The sequence below is a fragment of the Halichoeres trimaculatus genome, unplaced genomic scaffold, assembly GCF_033239565.1.
Source record: "Halichoeres trimaculatus isolate MK-OKI-2021-1 unplaced genomic scaffold, fHalTri1.1 fHalTri1_scaffold_20, whole genome shotgun sequence".
NCBI lineage: Eukaryota > Metazoa > Chordata > Actinopteri > Labriformes > Labridae > Halichoeres > Halichoeres trimaculatus.
The window spans coordinates 15,305,513-15,328,555 of NW_027437198.1; the positions used below are offsets into that span (position 1 = coordinate 15,305,513).

The 23,043-nt window shown below is 39.1% G+C and overlaps 1 protein-coding gene across 10 annotated transcripts in view; it reads right to left on the reverse strand.

Moving 5' to 3' along the window:
- caskin1 (CASK interacting protein 1) overlaps positions 1 to 23,043 on the reverse strand; it is a 92,084-nt gene that overhangs the window by 17,650 nt on the left and 51,391 nt on the right. For 5 of the 10 annotated variants that reach the window (XM_074696181.1, XM_074696180.1, XM_074696187.1 and 2 more), the window contains exons 3-13: positions 19,394 to 19,491; positions 19,120 to 19,265; positions 16,508 to 16,603; positions 16,293 to 16,423; positions 13,696 to 13,804; positions 12,649 to 12,784; positions 11,643 to 11,737; positions 10,748 to 10,865; positions 5,773 to 6,018; positions 2,371 to 2,475; positions 1,404 to 1,522 (exon numbers count right to left, since the gene is read on the reverse strand). In XM_074696181.1, coding sequence (XP_074552282.1) covers positions 1,404 to 1,522; positions 2,371 to 2,475; positions 5,773 to 6,018; positions 10,748 to 10,865; positions 11,643 to 11,737; positions 12,649 to 12,784; positions 13,696 to 13,804; positions 16,293 to 16,423; positions 16,508 to 16,603; positions 19,120 to 19,265; positions 19,394 to 19,491 — 1,399 coding nt within the window. The remainder of the gene's footprint in view (positions 1 to 1,403; positions 1,523 to 2,370; positions 2,476 to 5,772; positions 6,019 to 10,747; positions 10,866 to 11,642; positions 11,738 to 12,648; positions 12,785 to 13,695; positions 13,805 to 16,292; positions 16,424 to 16,507; positions 16,604 to 19,119; positions 19,266 to 19,393; positions 19,492 to 23,043) is intronic. The other 5 variants (XM_074696184.1, XM_074696183.1, XM_074696188.1 and 2 more) reach the window with 4 other exon arrangements.

Sequence of the window (23,043 nt, forward strand, 5' to 3'; positions counted from 1 at the left end):
TCATCAGCCAGGGTGGTGTTGTCACAAGAGCTGGTGCCTTTAATGAATCCTATCTGACCTGATCAGGAAGCTGAGAAATAGCATTTAGAAAAAACCTTCTTTGGTGCTGATAATCTCATTTTAAAATGCTGATTACTATCAGGCATATATCAAGAAGGGAGAATTTTTTAAAGATGCTATGAGGAGGATCCGTTTTAACTGTACTCCCTTGCCACCTTGTGGCCAGTAGTCTCTGCACACTGTTGTAAATTACTTTAAGAGGGGCATGTGTTTGTTTTGGAAGTAAATGGAGTACAGAATCGAAACAAATTCTCTTTGTTCAAGACAACTCTTTACTGGATATGACGCGCCGAGGTAAGGGACTTATTAGCAAAGTTACGTAGCACTATGGTTTGAAACATGACATCAAGCAAATTGAAGTAGAGACAGCCCGGACATATCTGTAGGCTAACATGACAATAAGTAAATACTGTCAGTTTGTAAGTAGTTTAGTAGCCGTTTATATTTAGCACAGCTGGCAGCCCGGTGCTCTAAGACATGTCTGTAATGTGTAATGTTAATAAATCCTGGTTAGCTATTTCCTGCCAGTCATCTACCAAGCAGAGCTAACGTAATCTCACTCTTCATTTTATTGATAGACTCTCAAGTTTGAACAGACCACTGCAGAATAACTGCTGACTGTGGGTTGGAATGAACATTATCACAAACAGTTTAGCTCTAGTGTTATAGAGTGATACAGCCCGAGCTAAAAGCTAAATAGCCTTTAGCTTGAACTGTATCACTCTCCTGTTTAGCTTTCTTCTGCTCATCTGTCCCTTTTCTGTCTGACAATTATGCTCCAGTGTCCACCACCACTACAACATTAGTCATAGAAATCGTTTTTAGCAGAGAAAAACACAGATCTCTGTGATTTATTTCTTCTCACTACTAAACTTCTTCAGCCGGCATGGTGTTGTTATAGAGACCTACAGATGCCATAAATCAATCCGGTCCTTCTCAACCTGAACTGGAAGCTCAGAAGTAGCAATTTAAAATAACTTGTAACCAGTAATATTGGCGCCGATAATCTTATTTTTAAGTGTGGATTACAATCTGGCATTTATCTAGAAGGGAGACTTTTTAAAGATCACTTTGAAAGTCTTCACAGTTCCTTAAGGCTTGCTGCAATCTTTCTACCTGATAAAAGTTTACATGACTAACAGCTTCTTTTCAAGAAAGAGGAAAATAGCTTGGTCTTGGTCGTCAGCATGGGAAGTAAAAGGAGAGTGGTGTTAAGAAGCCAGCTGCTACCACTCCTCTTGGGCTCAAATTGAGTCTATTTAGGCATGATTTTTTATCAGGCCTCGCTTTGTGTGATATGTAAAATATTTTTCAAAGACAACATTAAAGTCAGAGTGTCATACCTTAACCCCCTCAGCCTGCGCATGGAGGATGTGTGCAGCACTGCCAGCACTCTGACCACTGCCCGATGACCTCACACTGGTTACACTCCCAGAGCTACCCACACTGCTGCGATCTCCCCCTGCAAAACACATACACACACACACACACACACAAACATACACACACAGACACACACATGCATTCACACATGCATGCAACCATACAAACAACAGATAGATTTTTTTTGCATACAAATGCACACATGCAACAACCAGATGGATGCATACATTTACACACACGCACACAAACACACACACACACACACACACACACACACACACACACACACACACACACACACACACACACACACACACACACACACACACAGAAGCACACACACACCAAGTGGTTCAGCTGATTTTCAAAAGCAACGTTGTAACATGTGTGACTCTCCATTAAAATGCACTGGGCAGCATGTGATTGATTGGATGGACAGACCGACAGACAGACAGACAGACAGGTTGACGGACGACTGAGTGTCAAACAGTTGTGGAGGAAACAGGACGAACCATTTGCAATCGCACATATCTCACCCTTACCCCCGTTCTCTCCCTCTGCCTTTCCCAACTTTTCCTAACTTTTCCATCCAGAACATCTCCACACATCCAGTTGGAAAGACACACAGATTGTAGACCGATGCGGATGGCTGCAGTCCTACACATAGGGCTACTGAGCTCAGCTAGGCTTTAGATGGAAGGATAAGCAGGACATGGGAGACTGTCAGGAGCAGGTCAAAGAGTATCTGAGAGCCTTCAAATGAGATCATATTAAAGGTCAAAGACAGTGATGGATGCTCTGGGGGACACTTTCCGGCTGTGCCAGGCTGAATAGCCCTTCTTTGAACTACTGTCAGATACTGTTTGACCCCTGGTTAGACTTTAAGGAGTCAGGGACTGAGGGCTCAGCGCAGCGCGGCTTAGTTACCTGCCACAGGCTTGCGCAGTACCCAGATCTCTTCGTTGGAGCCTCCGTGGGGCCCGCTGGATGGGGAAGGAGAGCTGTGAGGACTTGCCTCTGAGCCGCGACAACCTTTAACACAGAACACCACTGTTAGCCGCTAACCGACCCTAAGCTGGCTGTGGAAGCACTGCTGTCCTTTGGATATCACAAATTAGCATCTGAAGAAAAAAAGACTGATGTTTTATAAACTACGGGGCAGTACAGCTAGTCAAAAAAACAAAAGAACTAAGGCTGAAACTCCTCAAATCTAACAGTTGCTCTTGGTACTTCGGCTAACATGCATCATTAGCATTGATTTATTGTTTTCTAGCCATTTGATGAAGGTCATTTATCTTCCATTAAGCTATCTAACATGAGACAGGCCGAGGCGGGGCTCATTAAAAAAAAAAAACAAAAAAAAAAACTTCCAACCTAATCCACGAAAAAAGGACGGAAGAGCAGGATCACTGGGTGAAGGAAGGTTAAGGATAAAGCAATTTCACACTCACGACTAACCAAACGTGCATTCTCACACACATGCACACCAAACACACACACACATACATACACAGAAAAAAATACAGCATATATAGATATAGATATATGAAAACATTTATATACCAATAGTACATAAATAAGTCCATAACATGAATATCTGTGTATATACACATATATGCCATTATGTACATACACATACATATATAATGCATCCATATGTGTGTGATTATATATGCAAGTCTTGTCAGAATGAGGCTGCTGTAGTGCATTTGAAGAGAGTCGTAAACCATTATATCCCTCTGAATAAGGGTTTATGAATGGTTTATGTGTGTAAATCAATAGTGCTTGAACTGAAACACACACACATATTCAAAACCGTCATCGCTTTCATGTAATGCGGGAGCTCCTTCTTGTGGCCGTTTTGCATCCCTCCAAGTGACACAGAAGACTAATCAGTCTCAATCGCAGATTAGAAGCGCTCTTTGACCTGATTAAAATTTGTCAGCTGTTTGATCAAACGTGAAATACTCACACCGACATGTAGTAGTTATCAATCAGATAACAATATTTCTTCTCTGTTTGTGTTCACTAATATTACATTTTTGACTCTGATTTAAAGGGAATGTGTCTCCTGGAGGAAATCAAACAGGGTCCAGTGAAGATGCCCATTCACAGAGTAGTTAACAGCTCAAAATCATTAAATAACTTACCTGCAAGTCATCCAGGGTGACATTTTTAAATATGTAGTTGGGTCCCTAAAATAACTTGATATTTACAGCTTGCTCATGTCTGCATGTAATACTTGATTTTAGCACCAGTTCCCCCTTCCCCTAAAAAATGTCCGTACAACAGCTGCTGCTTTAAACATTGATATACAGTTCTGGAGGATTTTTTGAGTCTGACTATATTACCCTTAAATGTAACAGAAAAGTCCAACATGTCCCACTAATTGTTTGACAAACATCAAAGCGACAACTGCAACAACTCCAGTCATTATAGAGAACATAAATGTAAGTTACACTTTGTGATGTAACAGTTTGGTCCAGATTCATTGGGCTTGTTTTCCACCAACTGAATTCTGGTAGAGACATTACATTTTTCTTCCTGTCACTACTATAATACACATAAAAAGAAGCATACATTAAGGGTATCAGTGCAAGGTGAGTTAAAGTGTTAAAGTGATCAGGCATGAGACTAACACAAAAGACAAGGTTAGAACAGAGGATACGTTTCGAGCTCACAGTCGGGTCAAGAGAAAATGTGTAAAATGGATTATGTGTTTAAAAAAACGGCAGGATTGTTTTGGTGGTGGGGTCAACGGTGTAGTACAGGGGGACAGAGAAGAAGACAGGAAGAAAGAACAAACAGGAGGAAAGGAAAATAAAATAAAAAACAAGGAACCAAGAAGCGCAAACCAACTCAGGTGAACAGAGCAATATGATGAATGATTAGCATTCCTGCTATCTGACATCTATCCCTCTCTATAGGATGGGCAGTATTACAACTACAAAAAGAACAACCAGGGCTACAGTAAATTAGGACCATAGTAACAACGAAACAAAGCGATATGGAGAACAAAGTTGTAATTTTACAAGATTAAAGTCTTCATACCAGGGGGAAAAAGACATTACTCTAAGAGGGAGAAGTGGTAATTAAATTCTACAGCTAATCAATATAAATGGAGGATATTAAAACATGAGCCAGCCTCCTGTTAAAAAAAGGTTAAGTGGTTCCTTTTATTCTTGTAACATTACATCCTTCTTGTGACATCACAACTTAAAACTATGATTACGCAACTTTGATGCTGTAACATAACGACATAAATCTAGCAGAAATCAAGACTTGAGTCTGCTAACATTGCAACTTTAACCTTCTAAAACCACAAGTTTATTCTCAAGGAAAAATATGAGTTTAATCCCTCCTACTTATTTTTTATAGCTTAAATCCAATAAATCCACTACATCTTTCACCTCAACATACTACAACTTTTTATCCTAACTTTAACTCATAACTTTAAGTCCTCCATGTAACATTTTGAGTTTAATCTTGTAATACCACAATTTATATCCCACAGCAATACAATTTTTCTTGCAACATGAATTTTATCTCATACGACATTTTTTTTTCAAACCACACAACTTTTTTCTGATATTATGAATATTTTTGTATAAGTACAACTTTAGTCTCAAACAGTAATACTGTAATCTAACAGAACTATGACTTTATTTTTTACTGTGGCCCTCAGCCTTTGTCATATCTCAGCACACTTCTCAACAGTTTATCTAATTTTACATTACGATTAATCTACCTCACTACCGCCCTCTTGCTGAAAAAAGGGCATGGCCTGAGTCAGATGTTGGCCAGGAACACCAGAATTAATTCCATTATTGATAATATTAAATATGGTCAAATGAAGGTTTGTGGAGTCCTGTAAGTTAAAAGTATGCCTATATCTTGTAAAAATCACGATGGACGAATAACAAACTTTTTATGTTCTAATACATACAAAGATGTCAGTTGACGATCAGGCTACATAAAAACTATTTAAATAACGTATACACATCGGCTCTAAAGGCTGACTTAGACTCGTAATGATGGAAGTGATAACAGCAAAAACAGAGAAAAAAAAGTTACACAGTATGAGCAACACAATTTCTTAAAATTACATAAAAAAGGATCCATAAAGGAAAACTTTAAAGAATGCCTTCTTCAAACAACAACTTAAAGACCAATTTGAGTTTTCATGACCAATCAGAATAGAGATTATTGGTAGATATAAAAAAATCACCAGGAAGGCATCCCTTAAAGCTTTCATAATAATAATAATAATAATAATAATAATAATAATAATAATAATAATAATAATAATAATGAAAAGGGGGCGTGTACCTGGGGCAGTGGGTGTGTCTCCCTGTGGGGTTGTCACGGGCGACTTGTTATAGCCAAAGGAAGTGAAAAGTGGAAGCAGTGGCTGATGGGAATGTGGTGGAGGAGGAGGCGGTGGAGGCAGGATATGGATCTGATGGAACGTGGTGTCGTTGCCGTTGACTACCGCGTTGGCAGGGGCAACCGTCGCCGGAGGAACCAGCGGTATCTTTTGAAACTGTTGAGTGCAAATGACTGTGCTGGCCAAACCTAGATAACACCCACCGTGACGACACACCGACACACACACAACCAGCCAACAGTGATCCACCGCCACGAAACAAACAGACGACAAAACAGAGAATTACACGTAAGAAAAAGGAGGAAAAAAAGAAATTAAAAACAAAGACTGAAGTTATCAAATGAAAAAAAGAGATGAAAGATGGCGGTGAACGCTAATGCGAGAGGACAAAGAGACACATGAAACAAACAAATGCGTAAATTGTTGAAAATGTACAAATAAATGAAATAGGAAGTGATTGATGGTGAGAGCGTCAATGGTTTTAGGGGTGCAAGGGAGCATTAGCGAGTGATGCGATGAAGGCTTGTTGCTCTAACCATGTGCTTGAGTCTTATTTCTTAATTTGTGATACAGGAATAACGAGTTACTAGTATTGCAAACCACAGTATTAACCACCATTGCACAACAAAGATAAATTTACGGGCCTGGAGACCCCTCAGACACTAACAGGCCACCTGAGGGCTGGCCAATCAGAGCAAAAGGGGTTTTGTTGTGGAGACAGGCTTAAAGAGACAGCAGCTTATATGACGCGTTTCAGACAGCCGCTGCAAAATAAGTTTCCTAAAACACCAGCCTGAATATAAGAGCGAGAATAAAAGAGCTTTTTATCATGTACAGCTACAACAGGGGTACCAAAAGGACAGTATAAAGCATAAAAAAGCAGAATACCCCCTCTTTAAGAGGAATTTAGCAATGTCAGAATAACTTTCCAGATATTTAATGCAACGACAACAAATTACAGTAGTTACTGTAGCTTAGCGTGTGTTAACTTTATGCTCCCCTCCCTGCTCTACAGAGCTTGGTGCTGCCTTGTAGGAAGTAAAGACCTCAGAGCCAAGGCGCTGTACGTCAACGTACATACACAGCAAATACCCTGCATGTATATTCAGTGCCATTAGAGTTATGAGAATATCCTGACTTTATATATTCTGCTGCAACCTTAACTCAGCACAAACTGAGGGATGAAGGTATTTTGCACTTTCTGGAGGTGAAAGCTCAAAGCTGTCAAGTTTTGAAGGTTCTTTTACTGTTTGATCACAAAAAACCCTTAGCTATTGAGTCTTACAATTCTTTTAATATCAAACAAATCTTTGTCTGATGTGGACTTTCAGTACAACAGGTCAGGGTAAGTATGAAGACAGCTCTTTTAAAAGCTTTAAAAATCTGACAGATCTTAAAGATGCTATGAGGAGGATCTGTTTTAAATGGACTGCCTCGCCACCTTCTGGCCCAGAGTCTCACGCACACTGTCGTAAAGATGTGACTTTTTACCAGGTGTGTGTTTGTCTTGGAGCAAATTTGGTTTGTTGAAGACAACTTTTTATCAGTTACAATGCAACAAGGTAAGGTATTCACCAGTACAGTTTCATAGCCCTGTTGTTTGAAACTTGACAACAAGCAAATGGCTATATGTAGCGCTACCAGCAGTCCAGTCCTATGGTGTATCTGTAAACTAACATGACAACAAGCAAACTGTCAGTTTGTACAGTAGTTTAGTAGCCGTCCATATGTAACACTACTGACAACCCGATGCTGTTAGTGAATCCTGGTTAGCTTTGTCCTGCCAGTCATCGACCAACCAGAGCTAACCTCACTCTTCATTTTATTGATAGACTCTCAAGTTTGAACAGACCACTGCAGAATAACTGCTGACTGTGGGTTGGAATGAACACAAGCCTTTAGCTCAGCTTTATCACTCTCTTGTTTAGCTTTTTCTGTTCTTTTTCTGTCAGACAGTTAGGCTCATGTGTCCACCCTTAGCACAAAATTGATTGAAAAAAATTTAGCAGAGAAAAACACAGGTCTCTCTTCTCACTTCTAAACTTTGTCAGCTGAAGTGGTGTTGTCATAGAGACCTAGACGTGCCGTAAATGAATCCAGTCCTGTTGACCTGATCATGGAGCTAAGATGTAGCATTTAGAAATAACCGATATTACCTCTAATAATCTTATTTTAAAGTGTAGATTATCACTTTGACACTCCTCATATAATATCCAAAGTTAATGCTTGAAATATTGACAAATACTTTAGACTTAGCTTCAGTTTTTGGGATCTAGCTTTTCCAGTGATTAAAGTAGCTAACTATTTACAACTCGACTTCAGATTTTCAGCTCTCATGTCTTTTTGTTATACAGTTACTTGTTTTGCTAATATTCTTATGTGAATAAGCTACAAACTCTTGTTTTTATGCCTGCTGAAAAATTTAAGCAAACTTGAATAATTGAGTAGTTTCGAGGTAAATTATTACATAATAACTCTCTGTAATTGATGTTCTGATTTGTTATTTATTACAGTTAAACTCAACCGGATGTAGCGTCCCCATTTGTGTCAAAAGAAAAGAGGGAATGAGTGGTGAAGCATGTGTAGAAGACACTGACTAGGGAAGAAAGATGGGAGAAAAGCGTGATTAAAAATGGATGAAAACAGTTGAGTAAATGAAACCTCTTGCTAAAACAGCTGCTGTAGCCCCAAGTGTGTGGGGCTGTGATTAGTCAGTATGGCTGTGCAAGCTGAGTGGGGGATTTCAAGCTGTTTTCTACTGTATCCACAGCTGTTCTATGCTGTATGTAAGAAGAGAAACCACTGCAATGGCATTTCCTGTGACTTGTGCAGGTTTTAAAGTGGAAAAATGAGCATCACAGAATGGAATCAGTGAATGAGATTCAGACAATTACAGTATCTGTGAGGAAAGGTGATCCCAATGACATAGCTGAGTGGTGATTTTTAGTCATGAAGATGGATGTGGACATTAAAAGATAGAGTGAAACACGTAGACAGACTGAGACAAAGACTTAATACTACGTATACATATGGATGGAAAGACAGAGATACCAGACCCAGACAATTATCAGCAAACAGTTAAAACATTTGAGCCTCTTTGTGACTGTGCATGACACAAGGATGATGGTGTTAATGTAAATGTGCTCTGTGGATCTCACCAGACTTGCAAAAAGCTCGTTACGGGAAATCGAAAAGAAAAATGAGTTTGAATTAGTTTTGCTTGGGGTTAAATAATTGGCTCAGCATTTGCAAACATCAGATTGAACCAAGATTTTTTTTTACGTTTGGATAATCCTTTCTAATTGGTTCAACCTGTTTCCACTCTCTAAACTCATATAAGCAAACCAGCTAGTTGTATACCAACATACTTTAAAAGATTAAGACTAAGCCTCTCAGTCTCAAAATCATACAAACATGCCTTAATCAGCCTTTGACTGGTTACTCAAAGAAGTCAGAGTATTGTAAAGTCTACATGAAAACAACCCAATGCTTTGTTGATTCCATTTTCTCTCATTGTATCTTACTGGATAGGTATGTATCAAATTTTTAATATTATACCAAGTCGTAGAAATGTTGGCACACTGTGTAAAGTATTGACAGAAAAGAGCATTTGCTGGTTTGGACCCCCTGCCTACTCTAGATTTAAAACTAACAGGACTCTGTAGTGGTAATCACTGCATAAGCTTTAAATCCCACCCAAATACCACCTTGTGAACAGTTCGTGGCTGCATCCACAAATGCAGGTTGAAACTAAACAAGGCGAAGAAGAAATCACATATAAACATGATCCAGAATTCCAGCGACTTTTTGAACACAGATATCACAAACTCAGGTCCAAAGACCAGAGAGGCGGCAGCATACCTACCTACCTTTGGCAGGAAAGACCTTTAATTTTTCAGCAACTCTGTGGCACAGGCACTAAACTGGTCTGTGTTTGAAGCAGAAACTGCTTGAGCAGCCAAAATTCTTTAGCAAGAAATAATGGGACGACATTTAATTTTAATTCCTCCAGAAACTGTTTATGGAGTGTTGTTAAACAAGAGGTTATGCAGCTTACCTGTAAATATGCTACCACCCCAACCTTTTTGAAACAAGTTTCAGCTATCAGAATTTTTTTAGGATCAAAATCTGTTGTTATCTTTGTACCTTTTTTCTATTGAGCAAAATCTTAACACATTTTTTTCAATCAACATTTACACAGTGCCCCAACTTTTTAGAGTTTAGATTTTATTTTCCATGTTGGCTACTGTTCCTTAGCTGCTATACTAAATAGACTAAAAAATGTTACCGTCTTTAATTGGATATGAACCAAACCAGTTGGTCCCCATCGTTATTTAGTTTTTTTTAGTAAGGCTATAAAGTCATTTATGGTCACATTTTGAGAACTTTAATTATTTTGTAATCTTTTCACAGAGTAATTTGACCAAGCAGAAAGTAATGCTAAGTTTTTAAGAAGAGAAAACACTTTAGATAGGGACATGTACTGTATGTCATTTTGGAGTCTATACGCATCACAACATCAGTTGTCAAGTTAAACAGCAAAAAGAAAAGGTTTGCAAACGTTGAACTTGTCTTCAGCTGTGTAGGTACAGGATTGCAGCTTGGTGCTTGGCACCACTCTACCACTTGTTCATGTTCTCATTGTGTGAGTGTGTGAGGGGAAAGAAATGTCATTTCCTCATAGGATTTTCATTCTCACCTGTTCTCATCCAGGACATGATCGAGAGGTTGATGAGGATCAATTGGTCTCTTTTTTCTTTACAATCTATCTCCAATTTCTTCATCTGTGTTTCAGCTCAGAGCCTTCAAGTTGAGGGTTGTTTTTTTCTGACACTCTTTCCCAACAAAAGCAACAATTTCCATACTTCTTTCGTGACCTCTTTGCACTCAGACAAACACAGACCAGAGCTCACATACCTGTGCGTTTGCTGATAACTTCCACCATGGTTGAAGGGAAGTAACCCACTCTGTCGTTTCCTGTTCGATTGTCATGGATGCAGCCTTTCCAGCGTCCATCAGGGTGCTGCTCCAAAACCTGTGAAGTAGTAAACAAAACGCAATAGCTTCACAATCAATCTGTGAAATAAACATAGAATCAGGAGCATATATCTGTGCTACGGTGCATGTAATTCAACACCTCAAACCAGGTTTCCTTTCAATATGTAATGCTATTTTTATCTTATAACCACTTACTGAAGAACTACTTAGCTCTTTTACTACTATGATGATGTTCCAAAGGCGGTATAGTCTATAAATATTCATTTTTAGCTGGGAGACTGCAAGAGCATACTTGTTTTTGTAGAACAAATTCATTGCAAATGAGGGAGGCTTAAACCACTTATTCTTGCATATTTATCTGTACTCTTGCCAAACTAGGAGGCATTTTAATGACAAAATTCAAGAGAGTGCAAAAAAACTCTTGATTTCCCTCCGCTTCTTTAGAGTCTAAAGATTTGCAATTGCTAGATAACTCTTGAAAGGTACACATACAATTTTGCAAAATAGTGTTACTTAAATGATTTCCAATACAGCATCTGCAATGGTAGACCAGGACCATTGGCTCCCTCTAGGGAACAGAACACGGTATAGTAGTGACTGAGGATATGTTTTATGTGTGTAGTGTAAAAATCTCTTCTTAGCTCAAGTTAAAAATATCTCTACTTTCTTGTAACTCCTCATCAATAGCTGAGTCTTTAAAATGCTTAAACCTCACAAGTGTCAACACACCAAGCTCGACAAGCAACCCTGTTTCAACTTTGATGTCAAAAATGTGTGTGCGTGAATGTGTGTGTTTGTAGTACAGGTGTTATACCGTGATGACATCTCCAGCTTTGATGTTGAGGCTGGTCAGGTCATAGTTGTTACAGTAATCCTTCAGAGCTCGTACTTGAAGGGCAGCTGATGCATCTTAAAGTTAAGGAGAGATTAAATATCAGTGAACATTACAGGAAAAGAACAATATTCTACAGCTCACAACTCTGAGTCTATACTGGTTATAAAATAGCTGAGGTTATAGAGGATCTCTCTTTAACTAAAACACTAAACCCGGCCTTTTCAAGGTATAACTCTTATACACAGCGATGCACATTACCTTGGAATCTTTTTCTTTAAATTCATGCATGATTTATGAGTAATCAGTCTGCTTTCTCTGTGTTTTACACTAAGCAGACCCTATATCTTTCTTAATTTACAGTACATACAGAACGTATTTCCTTTTTTCTCTTGATTTTATTCCTGTTTATTCATAAAATTGTCCTTTCGGGCATCACTTCTCTACCACTTCAACTTCTTCACCTATCCATCCATTCATCCATGTGCACTTATATAACCATTTATTCATCAGTCCATTAATTTAATCACCCCTTCATCAGTTCATCCATCTGTCCATGTTACCTCAAACCAAACACCCATCCATGAATCTTTCTGATCATCAATTCATCCATCATCCACTCGTCCATGCACCAAATCACCAATCCATGCATCTTCCTGTCACCCATTCACCGATCCATGCATTCATTCATGCATCACCAATCTACCCATGCATCCACCATTCCTTCTTTCTTTTTATCCATCCATCCATCCATCCGGTCAGCCATTCATCAGTTCATTAATTCATTCATTTATGTGTCCATCCATACTTCCTACAAAGCTTTAGTCTTCACATAGTCATCCATACACTCAATCATCGATCCATGCATCCAACCATTTGCTCACCCATGCATCTTTTCATTCACCCAACTACCCATTTATCTATCCATAGGTGCATCCATCCCACCAGCCTTCTATACATCTTTCCATTCCTCCATCATCTATCATACCCTCATCCATCCATCCATCCATTGTACCCCTTAGCAGCTGCTTGATCTCTCTGCTGGCTTGTGTTGCAGTGAACTGGTAGACGATGTCCAGCGCAGTCTGGCTGTAGGTGTTTCTTACTGCGGCGTTAATACCACTCTGTGGAGGAGCAAAGAGGAAGAGATTGGTTTGTTCTCTTTGTCAAGCAGGTAAATTAAGCAATGAGGAAATAAAAAGTTCCCTTTCTGTTAAATTAAAATGAAGTATTTATAAAAAAGAAACTTGTTTTTTTAAATATTTAATTTAAGGTCACATTTTATTGTATTCATACGTGCTTGTTCATTGCTTTGTGAAGCCGAATGTGGGCCACAGAAACAAAGTGTGAAGACATCTTAGGTCAAAGCCTCACACTCTTTGTCAGCTTGGAGCCAAAATGACAACCTTAGATTCTCATGCCCTCATTAGAAAAGACTGGATCTTTTGTTTTCATGAACCCTGTGGCTTTTTAAGTCGCTGGAAGTGATGGATCATTTATTTCAACTCCTTTTTGGCTTCCAGTCCAAGAAACTGTGTCTCAAGATAATCACATGGGGAAAGATTTCCACACATAATTATCATCATAATATTAATGCTGTTTGTATTTCAAGTAACTCTTTAAATATTTGTACATGTTTTCACTTTCTAAAAACATTGTTTGCTACATAATATAAGCAAACTGTTTGAACTATACCTTTATGCTGCATTAGTCGTAAACAAATATGTTATTTCTCTCTAAATGTTGCAGTACTTTTGTGCGACTGTTCTATGTTTATTCAAAACTTTCTGAGGGTAAAGTTGGATCAGGAATCAAAACAACTGTTTCCATTAAACCTTGTTTCCTTTAGATCATCCTTCCAGAACTTTCTTACATTTCAATGGAGACACAGGAAAGCTTATGAGGATTGAGGATTGTGACTTGTTTTTTTCACACTCCATCAGATGGAAAATCCAGATTAGATCATAGTGTCCCTCGAAGTGAACCAAAGCCCAGAAGTTTGTCCAAGGACGAGTGTGTGTTAAGTTCCACTTACGTCCAGCAGGAGTCTCACTGCCTCGGTCTTTCCGCACAGGGCAGCTTCATGCAGGGCAGTGCCCGCTTTGGTCTGTCTGTTGATGTCAATGCCCGCCTGGATCAACAGTCTGACAGCAGGCACAGGGGGCACAGGAAAGGGGAAGTGAGTAAGGGAAGGAAGTAAGGAGCAAATAAAAAAGGACAGAGCAGAGGCAGAGGGAAAGGAAGAAGGACATGGAGATGTGAGAGAAACAACTTCAGTGAGATTTATTTCATCATTATTGGAATACTCATTCAGAAGATAAATTCAAGAATTGATCCATTGCTGGCATGACTTTTCTCTACATCATCCTGTCCCAAACAAAACAAAGCATCCAGCAGCTAAAGAACAGCCAGACTTTTTTCTTCCAAACTCTCTTTCCAAGCAAATCAGACGTCATCTTTGTCTTGTAATATCTTGAAATCACACAGTTTTTCTGTTGAATGAGGCTCATATTAAGTCTAATGAAACTATTCTTACAGAAAATAAGACAGGTCTCAGGTTTTACAGTGTGTTTTGTGGGACATAAGAATAAATGTATGTATTTACTCTGTATAAGAGTTATTCTCAGTTAAATTACATTAGTGTGCTTCAGCTAGTAGGGGCGAGTTCATAAAAACTTTAACTTCTTCCTGTCCCTTCTGAAACATTGCAGATTAGTTTACATATGCATGTATTCATTAATTCATTATTTATCTTTTTTTTCTTTTACTGTTTGTTGCTTTTGATTGTGTTTGGGTTTTTGGATTGGTGTGGCATCACTGCTCTTTGGCAACAAAGTGTGTGGTCTGTTTCCTACTTGCAATCTGCAAGTGCTTGAGATAAATAAATAAATCAAATCAAATCAAAAAATGCAGCAGATATGCTTTTGGTCCACATGTAGCACAAGGAAGAGAAAACCTGATCTGATCAAAGCAAATGGCATGATAGAAAGCATGCTACAAATGCTAAACAGGTGTGTTTACTAAAACTTGTTTCTCAGTTGCAGGCATATCAGTTTTATCAATAACAATGTTGAGATGCTGCACTTAACTGCTAACATGGCTACAGACCAAGACCACACGTGATTAACTGATCTGTTTATTACCTCCATCAAGAGATTATGTTTTTGGGAGGGTTTGTCTGTTTGTCTGTGATCAACATAACTCAAAAAGTAACAAACAGATCTTGATGACATTTTCAGGAAATGTTCCAAATGACATGAGGAAGAACTGATTAAATTTTAGAGGTGATCCTGATCACCGTCTGGATCCAGGATTGTTTTCAAGGATTCTGTATCATTGTGAGATAGGGCCGTTTACACCATATGTGTATATAACTCCACCATAAATGGTCGGATTGCTTTGCAAAACAATACAAGACAAGGTCATCATAATTTCTGACCGATATGAAAGTACGATCCCGACCCTGGCAATATTCTGGATACTAAGATCTGGAATATGAAATATGTTCTGGGTCATCATAATTTTCAACACTGTCAGGTAACAAATTATCATACAAACCTTCAACTAACAGCAAATTGTAGCAGACAGTCTGCTGAAAGGGAGTATAACATCAAAGTAGGACTAAAGTGTTGTGTGACAATCACAGTATGCTTGGTGGAGGTCTGTGCTCTCTGAGTGCTTTTCTAAATGGTATTGATTTGCTAAAATTGAAATGTATACAGTCAAAGACAGGGATCAGTTGAAAATGTTGGAACCTAGACTGTTTTTTAAACTTTCAATCACGTCAAATGTTTTTTATTCTGAAGTGGACTGACTTCCAGTCAGTGTTTGTATATGCCTGTGTATTCATGTGAGTGTGTATCTTACACAGACTGCCAACCATGCTTTACAATCATTAATCAGTGTCACTTCTGGAGAGGTACGCTTTGCTCTATCAGCTATGACAGGCTTTCTCTCTGTTTTTCTCTCATTATTTTTCCACACCTCTCTTCCTCTCTCAGTCTCTCTTTCTCTTATCATTCCTCGCTTGCAGTCTTCTCTCATCTCTCGTCAATTCTCCACAGCATCACTTTCTGCCTGTGTATGCCAGCCAAGCAAACTCCTGCACTCACACTAACACAAACACACACAAAGCTAAAAGTAACTTAAAAATGGTTGAAAGTGATTAAAGGAATTGCTGTGTTTGTATCTTTGCCATGGCACTCCCTCCTACTGGGATCCTTCATCCCGTAACTCTTCGTTAAGTGCTGACATCACCTTGGCAACAAAGTCACTTTGCCGTAATGCTCTTTTTGCAAAAACATAAACAAAAATTAGGCTCATCTCCCAGTCCTGATGAGATTATTATGAGTTGATGATGAGTATGACAGAGTGTCAGATCTGCAGTTTCCAGTCAATGAAACAGTTAAGGCTCATCTGACTGAAACACCATGGTGTGGCAACACATGTGTCACATTACTCCTCGCATAGCTGGATCACATTGTTCCTCTGTTGTGTTATATAATTGTTTTCTCAGCAAGCTCAGGTGGACTTTGAAGCAAGTTATTCATCATCAGAAAAAAAGCAGTATCTGAGAGACAGACCTCTTTGTGTGTGAGGGTCTAAATGTGGAGTCAGTGTGCATGTGTGTACCTGATGATGTCTATGTGTCCGTTCTTGGCAGCCAGGTGGAGCGGAGATGTCCCGTTGGGGTCGTGCGTGTCTCCTTTTTTAGGCTCCAGCAAAGCAGCGCACATGTTACTGGACAGCAACAACTGGACCACCTTCACAAACACAAACAAGTTATAAGAAATGCACATCCTTGAGTCTGTTCTGCTGATTCTTTTTTTAAAATGAGAAGTTCTTACCCCAACTCTGCCAAACTCACAAGCCAGGTCCAGTGGTGTTTTTCCTGCGTTGTCCACTATGCAAGGGTTGGACTGGTGCTGCAGCAGCATCTCCGACTAGAGATGGAAAACACAAACACACATTGGCACGCAGGGAAAGTCAAACACAATCCATGTCTCTGTTCTTGAGACGAGGCACAGCAGCCAGTCTATCTCAAGGCCAACACATACTGGCATGCAACAATTCACACTCTCTCCTACAGGAAACTTGGAGTCAACAGTAAACTCATTTACCCACTTCTCTGACAGAGACCGTCCAACCCTAGCTGAACATCTGCTTCGAATCCTAGTGATGGAGGGCCAGATTTCAGTGCTAGCCTAATCTAGTAGCTTCTGTGGTTCAATAAGGATAAAAAGTTAGAATTTTAGCTTTAATAATTACAATATCAAATGAATCAAAGACTGACAGCTCTGAGTTGTCCAGTAAAACACTCTCTAATACGTCCCCTGCTTATTAATCCACTGACTGGTTAAAGGTGATGTAGGCTCCTTTCTCTGTTAGGGTAATTTTTTCTTCAAATACAGTAACAATGAAAAAAATAAGAACATTATTTATGTTTTTTTGATGGTTAGTGTGTGAGTAAAAGAGTATTCACCCTGTGGTTTGTCCCTGTGTAGTAACCACAGAGTGTCATTGTGATGTGGACTGAAATGAAAAGCCTGGTTCTGGCGCTAAGAAACCTAAAAGGATAAAATCCTCTAACCATAGGAATTATTTTCAAGTGCTTTCAGTTCTTAATGCACCTTAAAATGGAACAAATCACAAGATACGCCAAATTATATTCCCTTGTCCTAGATGAAAACATGACTCTGGCCATCCTTATTTTAAAATGTCTCACATCTCTTCTCTGTTCTTCTGGATGATTAATAATTGATTTTTTTAAACTGTGGTCCGTTTCAGTTTTTGTAATTCTTTATTTGTTCTTGCACACTGGGAGCAGCTGGAGATTTAGAGCCCTAGTTTTTAACCCATGTGGATCATTCTTTTTTAATCAAATTGATGGAGCAGTCTTTCAGTTTTCAGAGCCTGTAAATGCTGAGTGTTGCCCTTCTCTAGCGTCCCTAAGCTGCTGGAGTAGGTCTGCTGTATTTCATGCTATAGGATTGGCAAGCCTGCAGCAGCACTGCAGTGATTGCCTGTGATTCTTTTCTTAGCTGGAAAGGCCTCAAAGATTTTATCTCTTCTGCTGGAGAGAGTTAATAAGGACTTTATGAGGGCTTTGAGAATGAGATCCTCCCTGAGAGTTGGACGGCTACCAAGCTACATTTAAGAAAAGTAAAATACACATCTATTAATATGCATCAAGCTAAGATAAAACAATGAAAAAACAGTCTTAGGAGACAGAGTGCCAACTACAGAAAGGCAACATTGATTAGATGTCAGACTGACAGAGTGAAGTTTGGCCCTTCAGTTTAATTTCAAACAGGGGTTATGACACATTTTCCCAGTGCTGCACACTTTTAAGAAATGTAGCTTGAAGTGCTTAAAGTGGGAAAAATAAACACACTGAGTAAACAGATAAATCAATATAAAACAGGCTGTACATGGTACCAAGAATAGACCACATCAATAATTCAGTAAGAAACAGATGAAAAGTGAAACGCATACTATAGTAACAGAACATAACACGCACATTTAACCTGCACTAACTGCTGCTGTGGAGTTTTAGAGCAAGCAGAAGCATCCTAGAAAACATCACATCTGGTTTTCTTTCTGAGACTACCAAACTCTTCACCTCCTGTGCTACACTCAGCGCCCAGATTTTGCACCACATAACAACCAGGGCTGAAAGTCAGTAACACCTTGACATCTCTAGTCACATCAGCACCATGGACAGCACTACACACCAAACAACCTGACAAAAGTGAGAAATCAGAGACCATTATTTGACTTTCTCTGTCAAAATATCACCACCACATTAATTTTAGCGATAAATGCTGTGAACAAAGGGTAGCATCAGTTCACTGCTCTGCCCCATAACCTGGTGAAAACTCCAGAAGAGCTTTAAAGAGCGGGTGTTGTGCTTTTCATGGATGTAAAATAACCATGCTGGATGTCTGTTTTAAACATGTGGAGATTTTCAAACTGCTACATATTCTTCTCATGACTGGTTTACTACACGATGGAGGGGGCAGGGCAGGCCTCAAACATCAAAGTAGGCCCCTGACAGGCCCTAAGAAGGCTGGCCAATCACAGTGAAGCAGCCAGAAAATACTGCTCATACAGAGGGTGAAAATACAGATTTTCCAAAACACCAGTGTGAGAAAAAAAAAAAAGATTTTTGTGGCTGTGAATCATATAAGCTACTGGGGCACCAGAAGGACAATATGAAGCCTGAGGTAAAGCTTAATACCCCCTCTTTGAGTAAAGTCAGTAGAAAAGAGAGAACAGACAACCAAAACAGAGAAGTCGGAAGCCAGAAAACCAATAAATCATCTGCGTGTTAGAGGGATATTAGATCTCCCTTGTAAATATTTAAACTAATTCATTCATATTTTACAGAATTAATTTAAGATCACTTTAGTTACATAAGTTTCAATTTATGTATCTTGGAAGCATTGCTCACACTCACCACATCATAGTGGCCATGCTGCGCTGCCAGGTGGAGAGGAATCTGTCCTTCATCTGATTGGCCATTGACAGATGAACCAGATTTCAGCAGCATCTTCATTGGCTCCGCCTTCCCCTGCCAGGCCGCGTAGTGCAGCGGCCGCATACCTGCTCACAGAGACACACGGATACGTAATATAAACACATAGGCTGTGTCTTTAACACACTGAGTGTATGATAATCCTGATCAGTGAGTATTAATGTTTGAGAGACAGGTATGGAGTTTTTTTTCTTACCTTTCTGGTCTCTGATGTCCACAGCAGCCTGTGACTCCAGCAGCAGAGTGATGAGCTCCAGGTTCCCGTTAAGCGAGGCATGGTGCAGCGGAGAAAACCTGTTGTACACACAAACAAATACACATATCATAGTTCTGTTTCTTCATTAGAAGCTTTTTTTGTCATCTTTGCTTTTTTTTCTTTTTTTTTTTTACAAAGTTTTCACTTTTTTAATGGTATCCAGCTTGTATCCTCGTACTACATACAAATACACACACATGTCAGCCATAGAGGCAAAGCTTAGCATAACAAATACATTAAAAGGAGAGGATTAGGAGCAAATATATCTCAGATAGAGGGATGGGAAAAAAACACACAAAGAAAAGGGTATTATGTAATGTAAAGGACACAGTTTCTGCGCCGTGAGAGACAGAGCAGATGAGATTAGTGTGTCAGCTTTGATGGGTAGGCATTAGAAAGGGCACGAGAAGAGGAAGCATTACATAAACTGAGGACAAGGACAGGTAAATGTATATGTTCTCAAACACATACACATTAAACGCCCTAGCATCAGACCTCTCTGATGTGTGTCCTTCATACCATCCATGACTCGTCCTCCTCTCTCTGGAGATTTATTCTTTGCTGTCAAACCGTGTAACTTACAGCTTTATGAGAGGTTACTTCCTTTAAATGACAACCTTTGTATTTGTACGTTCACAATAAGGGACTCTTTAAAATGTATTTCGTATTGATTGAGTACTACCCATAAAGAAATGCATTCCAAATCAAAAACTGTTCAAAATTGCAAAAATATAAATATATATTTTTATCGTTGTGGAGATTTGGGTGTTAATGTAATTTCCGGTGCCTAAGGCAGACGCCTGAACTTCAGTTTAGCTTTTCTATACTGACTTCAAGCTTTAACCCTTTGACGCACACCATAAAAACATTTGCACAAAAAAAAGTATGAGTAAAATTGTGTTGCTGCCTCTTCATTTAGCAACACAACAGGTTTTATTTGTCAGATTACCCAATCAGGAAGCAGTCATACAGGTCAACCACCCAGCTGACCTGCCAGTTAAGGGTAATTTTTGGCATTATATGCAAGTCAGTGTTCACACAATTATACAAATCCATACAATATAAATATTAAGGCTTTTTTGAAAAAAAAGTATTATTATTATTATTATTATTATTATTATTATTATTATTATTATTATTATTATTATTATTATTATTATTTGCTATGACCATTTACTGAACAACAGTGCTCACCAATCAAATGAATGGTGCCAATCTGCCATCTAGTCCTGCCTTGGTGGCTCCTGACAGCTCTGTCTCAAGTAGTATTAAAGCTACAGCTTAGATATTTACGAGATAAACGTTTTGATATGATTATGTCTGCGTAGCTTACAAATTCAGTGTCTAACGGTGGTTTGAAAATGGGTACGAAATGAGGAATTAGCAACTCAAGCTCGGCTGATTGGCCATGTTTTCTGAGGACTCAAAGATAAACTCTTAATTGTCCAACTACTGCCCCTCAATTAAAACATGATTTTAGGATGTGTAGAAATGAAAATCTGTGGAGATTTTTTTCTTTTCTCAGCTTTCACAGCGTTCTCTGTCATGTCTGTTTTTTTTCCAATAGCTTTAAAACAGTATTTCTGTTCAGCAGCGCCACCCAGTGGATAAAATTGGAGTTGTAAAAAAACAACTTTCAATTAGGTGAATGCAAATATATAGCCAGAAAAAGCTTTTCAGAGTTGCTAAAAAGGTCAACTGCATGGTAAAGATGCCAGTTAAGGGTTGAGAAGCAAGAGGCTTCAGCTTGGTATTAATATGGACGATGTGTCTCCAGCTCCTCTTGTTGCCAAAAAACTGCTGAGTTAAGCACTAGTGTCAAATGAAAAGACTTTAACATGATGTGCTGCAGGATTGACACCTACATCTAGCTGAATACTCCAGTAATGGAGTCTGTTTACAAGACTACACCTCTGCTTATCAAGTGTGTTTGCTGTTAAGGGTCAAATGGCGCTATAGATGTCGGCATCGTTACACCTGAAGCTGCCCTTTTTTTGACAGAGACGAGTTGATCCCTCTTATTACAACAAACGGGCCGAGGAGCCTCCTCACTGTGTGTCATAACCCACTTCTGCATTTCAGCAATCTTCCTCCTTTCCCGCTCCCTCTAGGGTTAAACAGGGATACTGTTACACAATGCTGCACTAGGCTTAGCATCTAGAGTGTGTGGATGTGTGTGTGTGAAGCCCTGCAGAGTGTGTCAGGGGGATGCATGTATGGTAGAGGGGGGAAGGGGAGGGAAGCCCTCTCTTTTGCCAAGTAGTAAAAGCTACCATGCAATATTTATACATCCTTCTCCTCTTCCCTTCTCTTACTCAATCTATTCTTTCTTCAGCTTCCTCTCTTGCACTCTTCACCTCCCTCTTTAGCATTCAACAACATCCCTTCCTTCTTTCCACAGCTCAGTCCTCATTTTTCTCCTCTATTTCCTCTCAAATTGCTTCCTTTAAAGCTGAAACTCTCTTCTATTACCACGGGTAAATCACTCACTTTCCAACATCATGTTTCAGATCTGTTTATCTCACACTCCAGAAATAGAAAGGTCTGGATGTACTTCAAAAACACCTTCCTGGGCAGCTGTGTGTGAGGATCTGTCAGTAGACTGAGGTATTCAGCTCCAAAATCCACAGAATAACAAAGGTTTTGTAAGTACAACACAATGTTTTATAACACTGTTTTTGTGGAATGAGAAAGCAGGGAATACAGGGTTATAATACAGAGGCTATCAGTGTTCACAATCATGCTGAACACATGCTGCTCAGCAGAACGAATGAGGTGTGGTGGAAAGTGAAGGCTCTGGAAATAACAGTGATGGTATAAAAGAGTTAAATGCCTTTAATCTTTAAGCTTTAATCTACTCTGTCATTTTAGAATCGAAAACCAGTTCCTGTTGAGAATCAATAAGAAATGTTTCAATCCATCGATATCGTTAGCCTTTGTGCTTAACGATTCCCTTACCAATTCTTTACATTGTGCCAGAGCCGCTGGGCCTTACGTCGACTGCTGCAGCTATCTTAACTTAGCAGTTAGTTAACGTTTCCCAAGAAAACTCTGATACAGGATTTTCAGCTTAAAGTTTTACTAAAGAGCTGACTTCATAAAGAAATGTACATTACTCTCTCTCAGGAGATTCATATTCAGTACATTTGAAATGGTATAAATCACCTCATTTACCAAAATAACAAAATAGCGCAAGCTTGATGCTAACGTATATGGGAAACTGCATTGATATGCTAGCAGTTAGCATACATCAGTATAACCTTAGCTTCAGAATAGAATTTCAACTTTCATCACAGAAACATATCACATCAACTCTTTGTACAAAATACTGAGAATTTCAAATGTCAAAAGCTGACAGGCAATTGAAAGGCTTATGGCTGACTTCATAACTACGGAAAGCTTCCAAACAACTTAAACCATTGCTATAACCACTTTGAGACACTAGATGGCCTACTTGAGATATTCATTTATTACAACACAGTACATCAACGTCACATTGTGTGCAATTTTTACCCGTTTCTGATTAATTATGCCCAGAAATATCCAGACTCAGGGAACAATTACATTATATTTACTTACAGTATAAACTC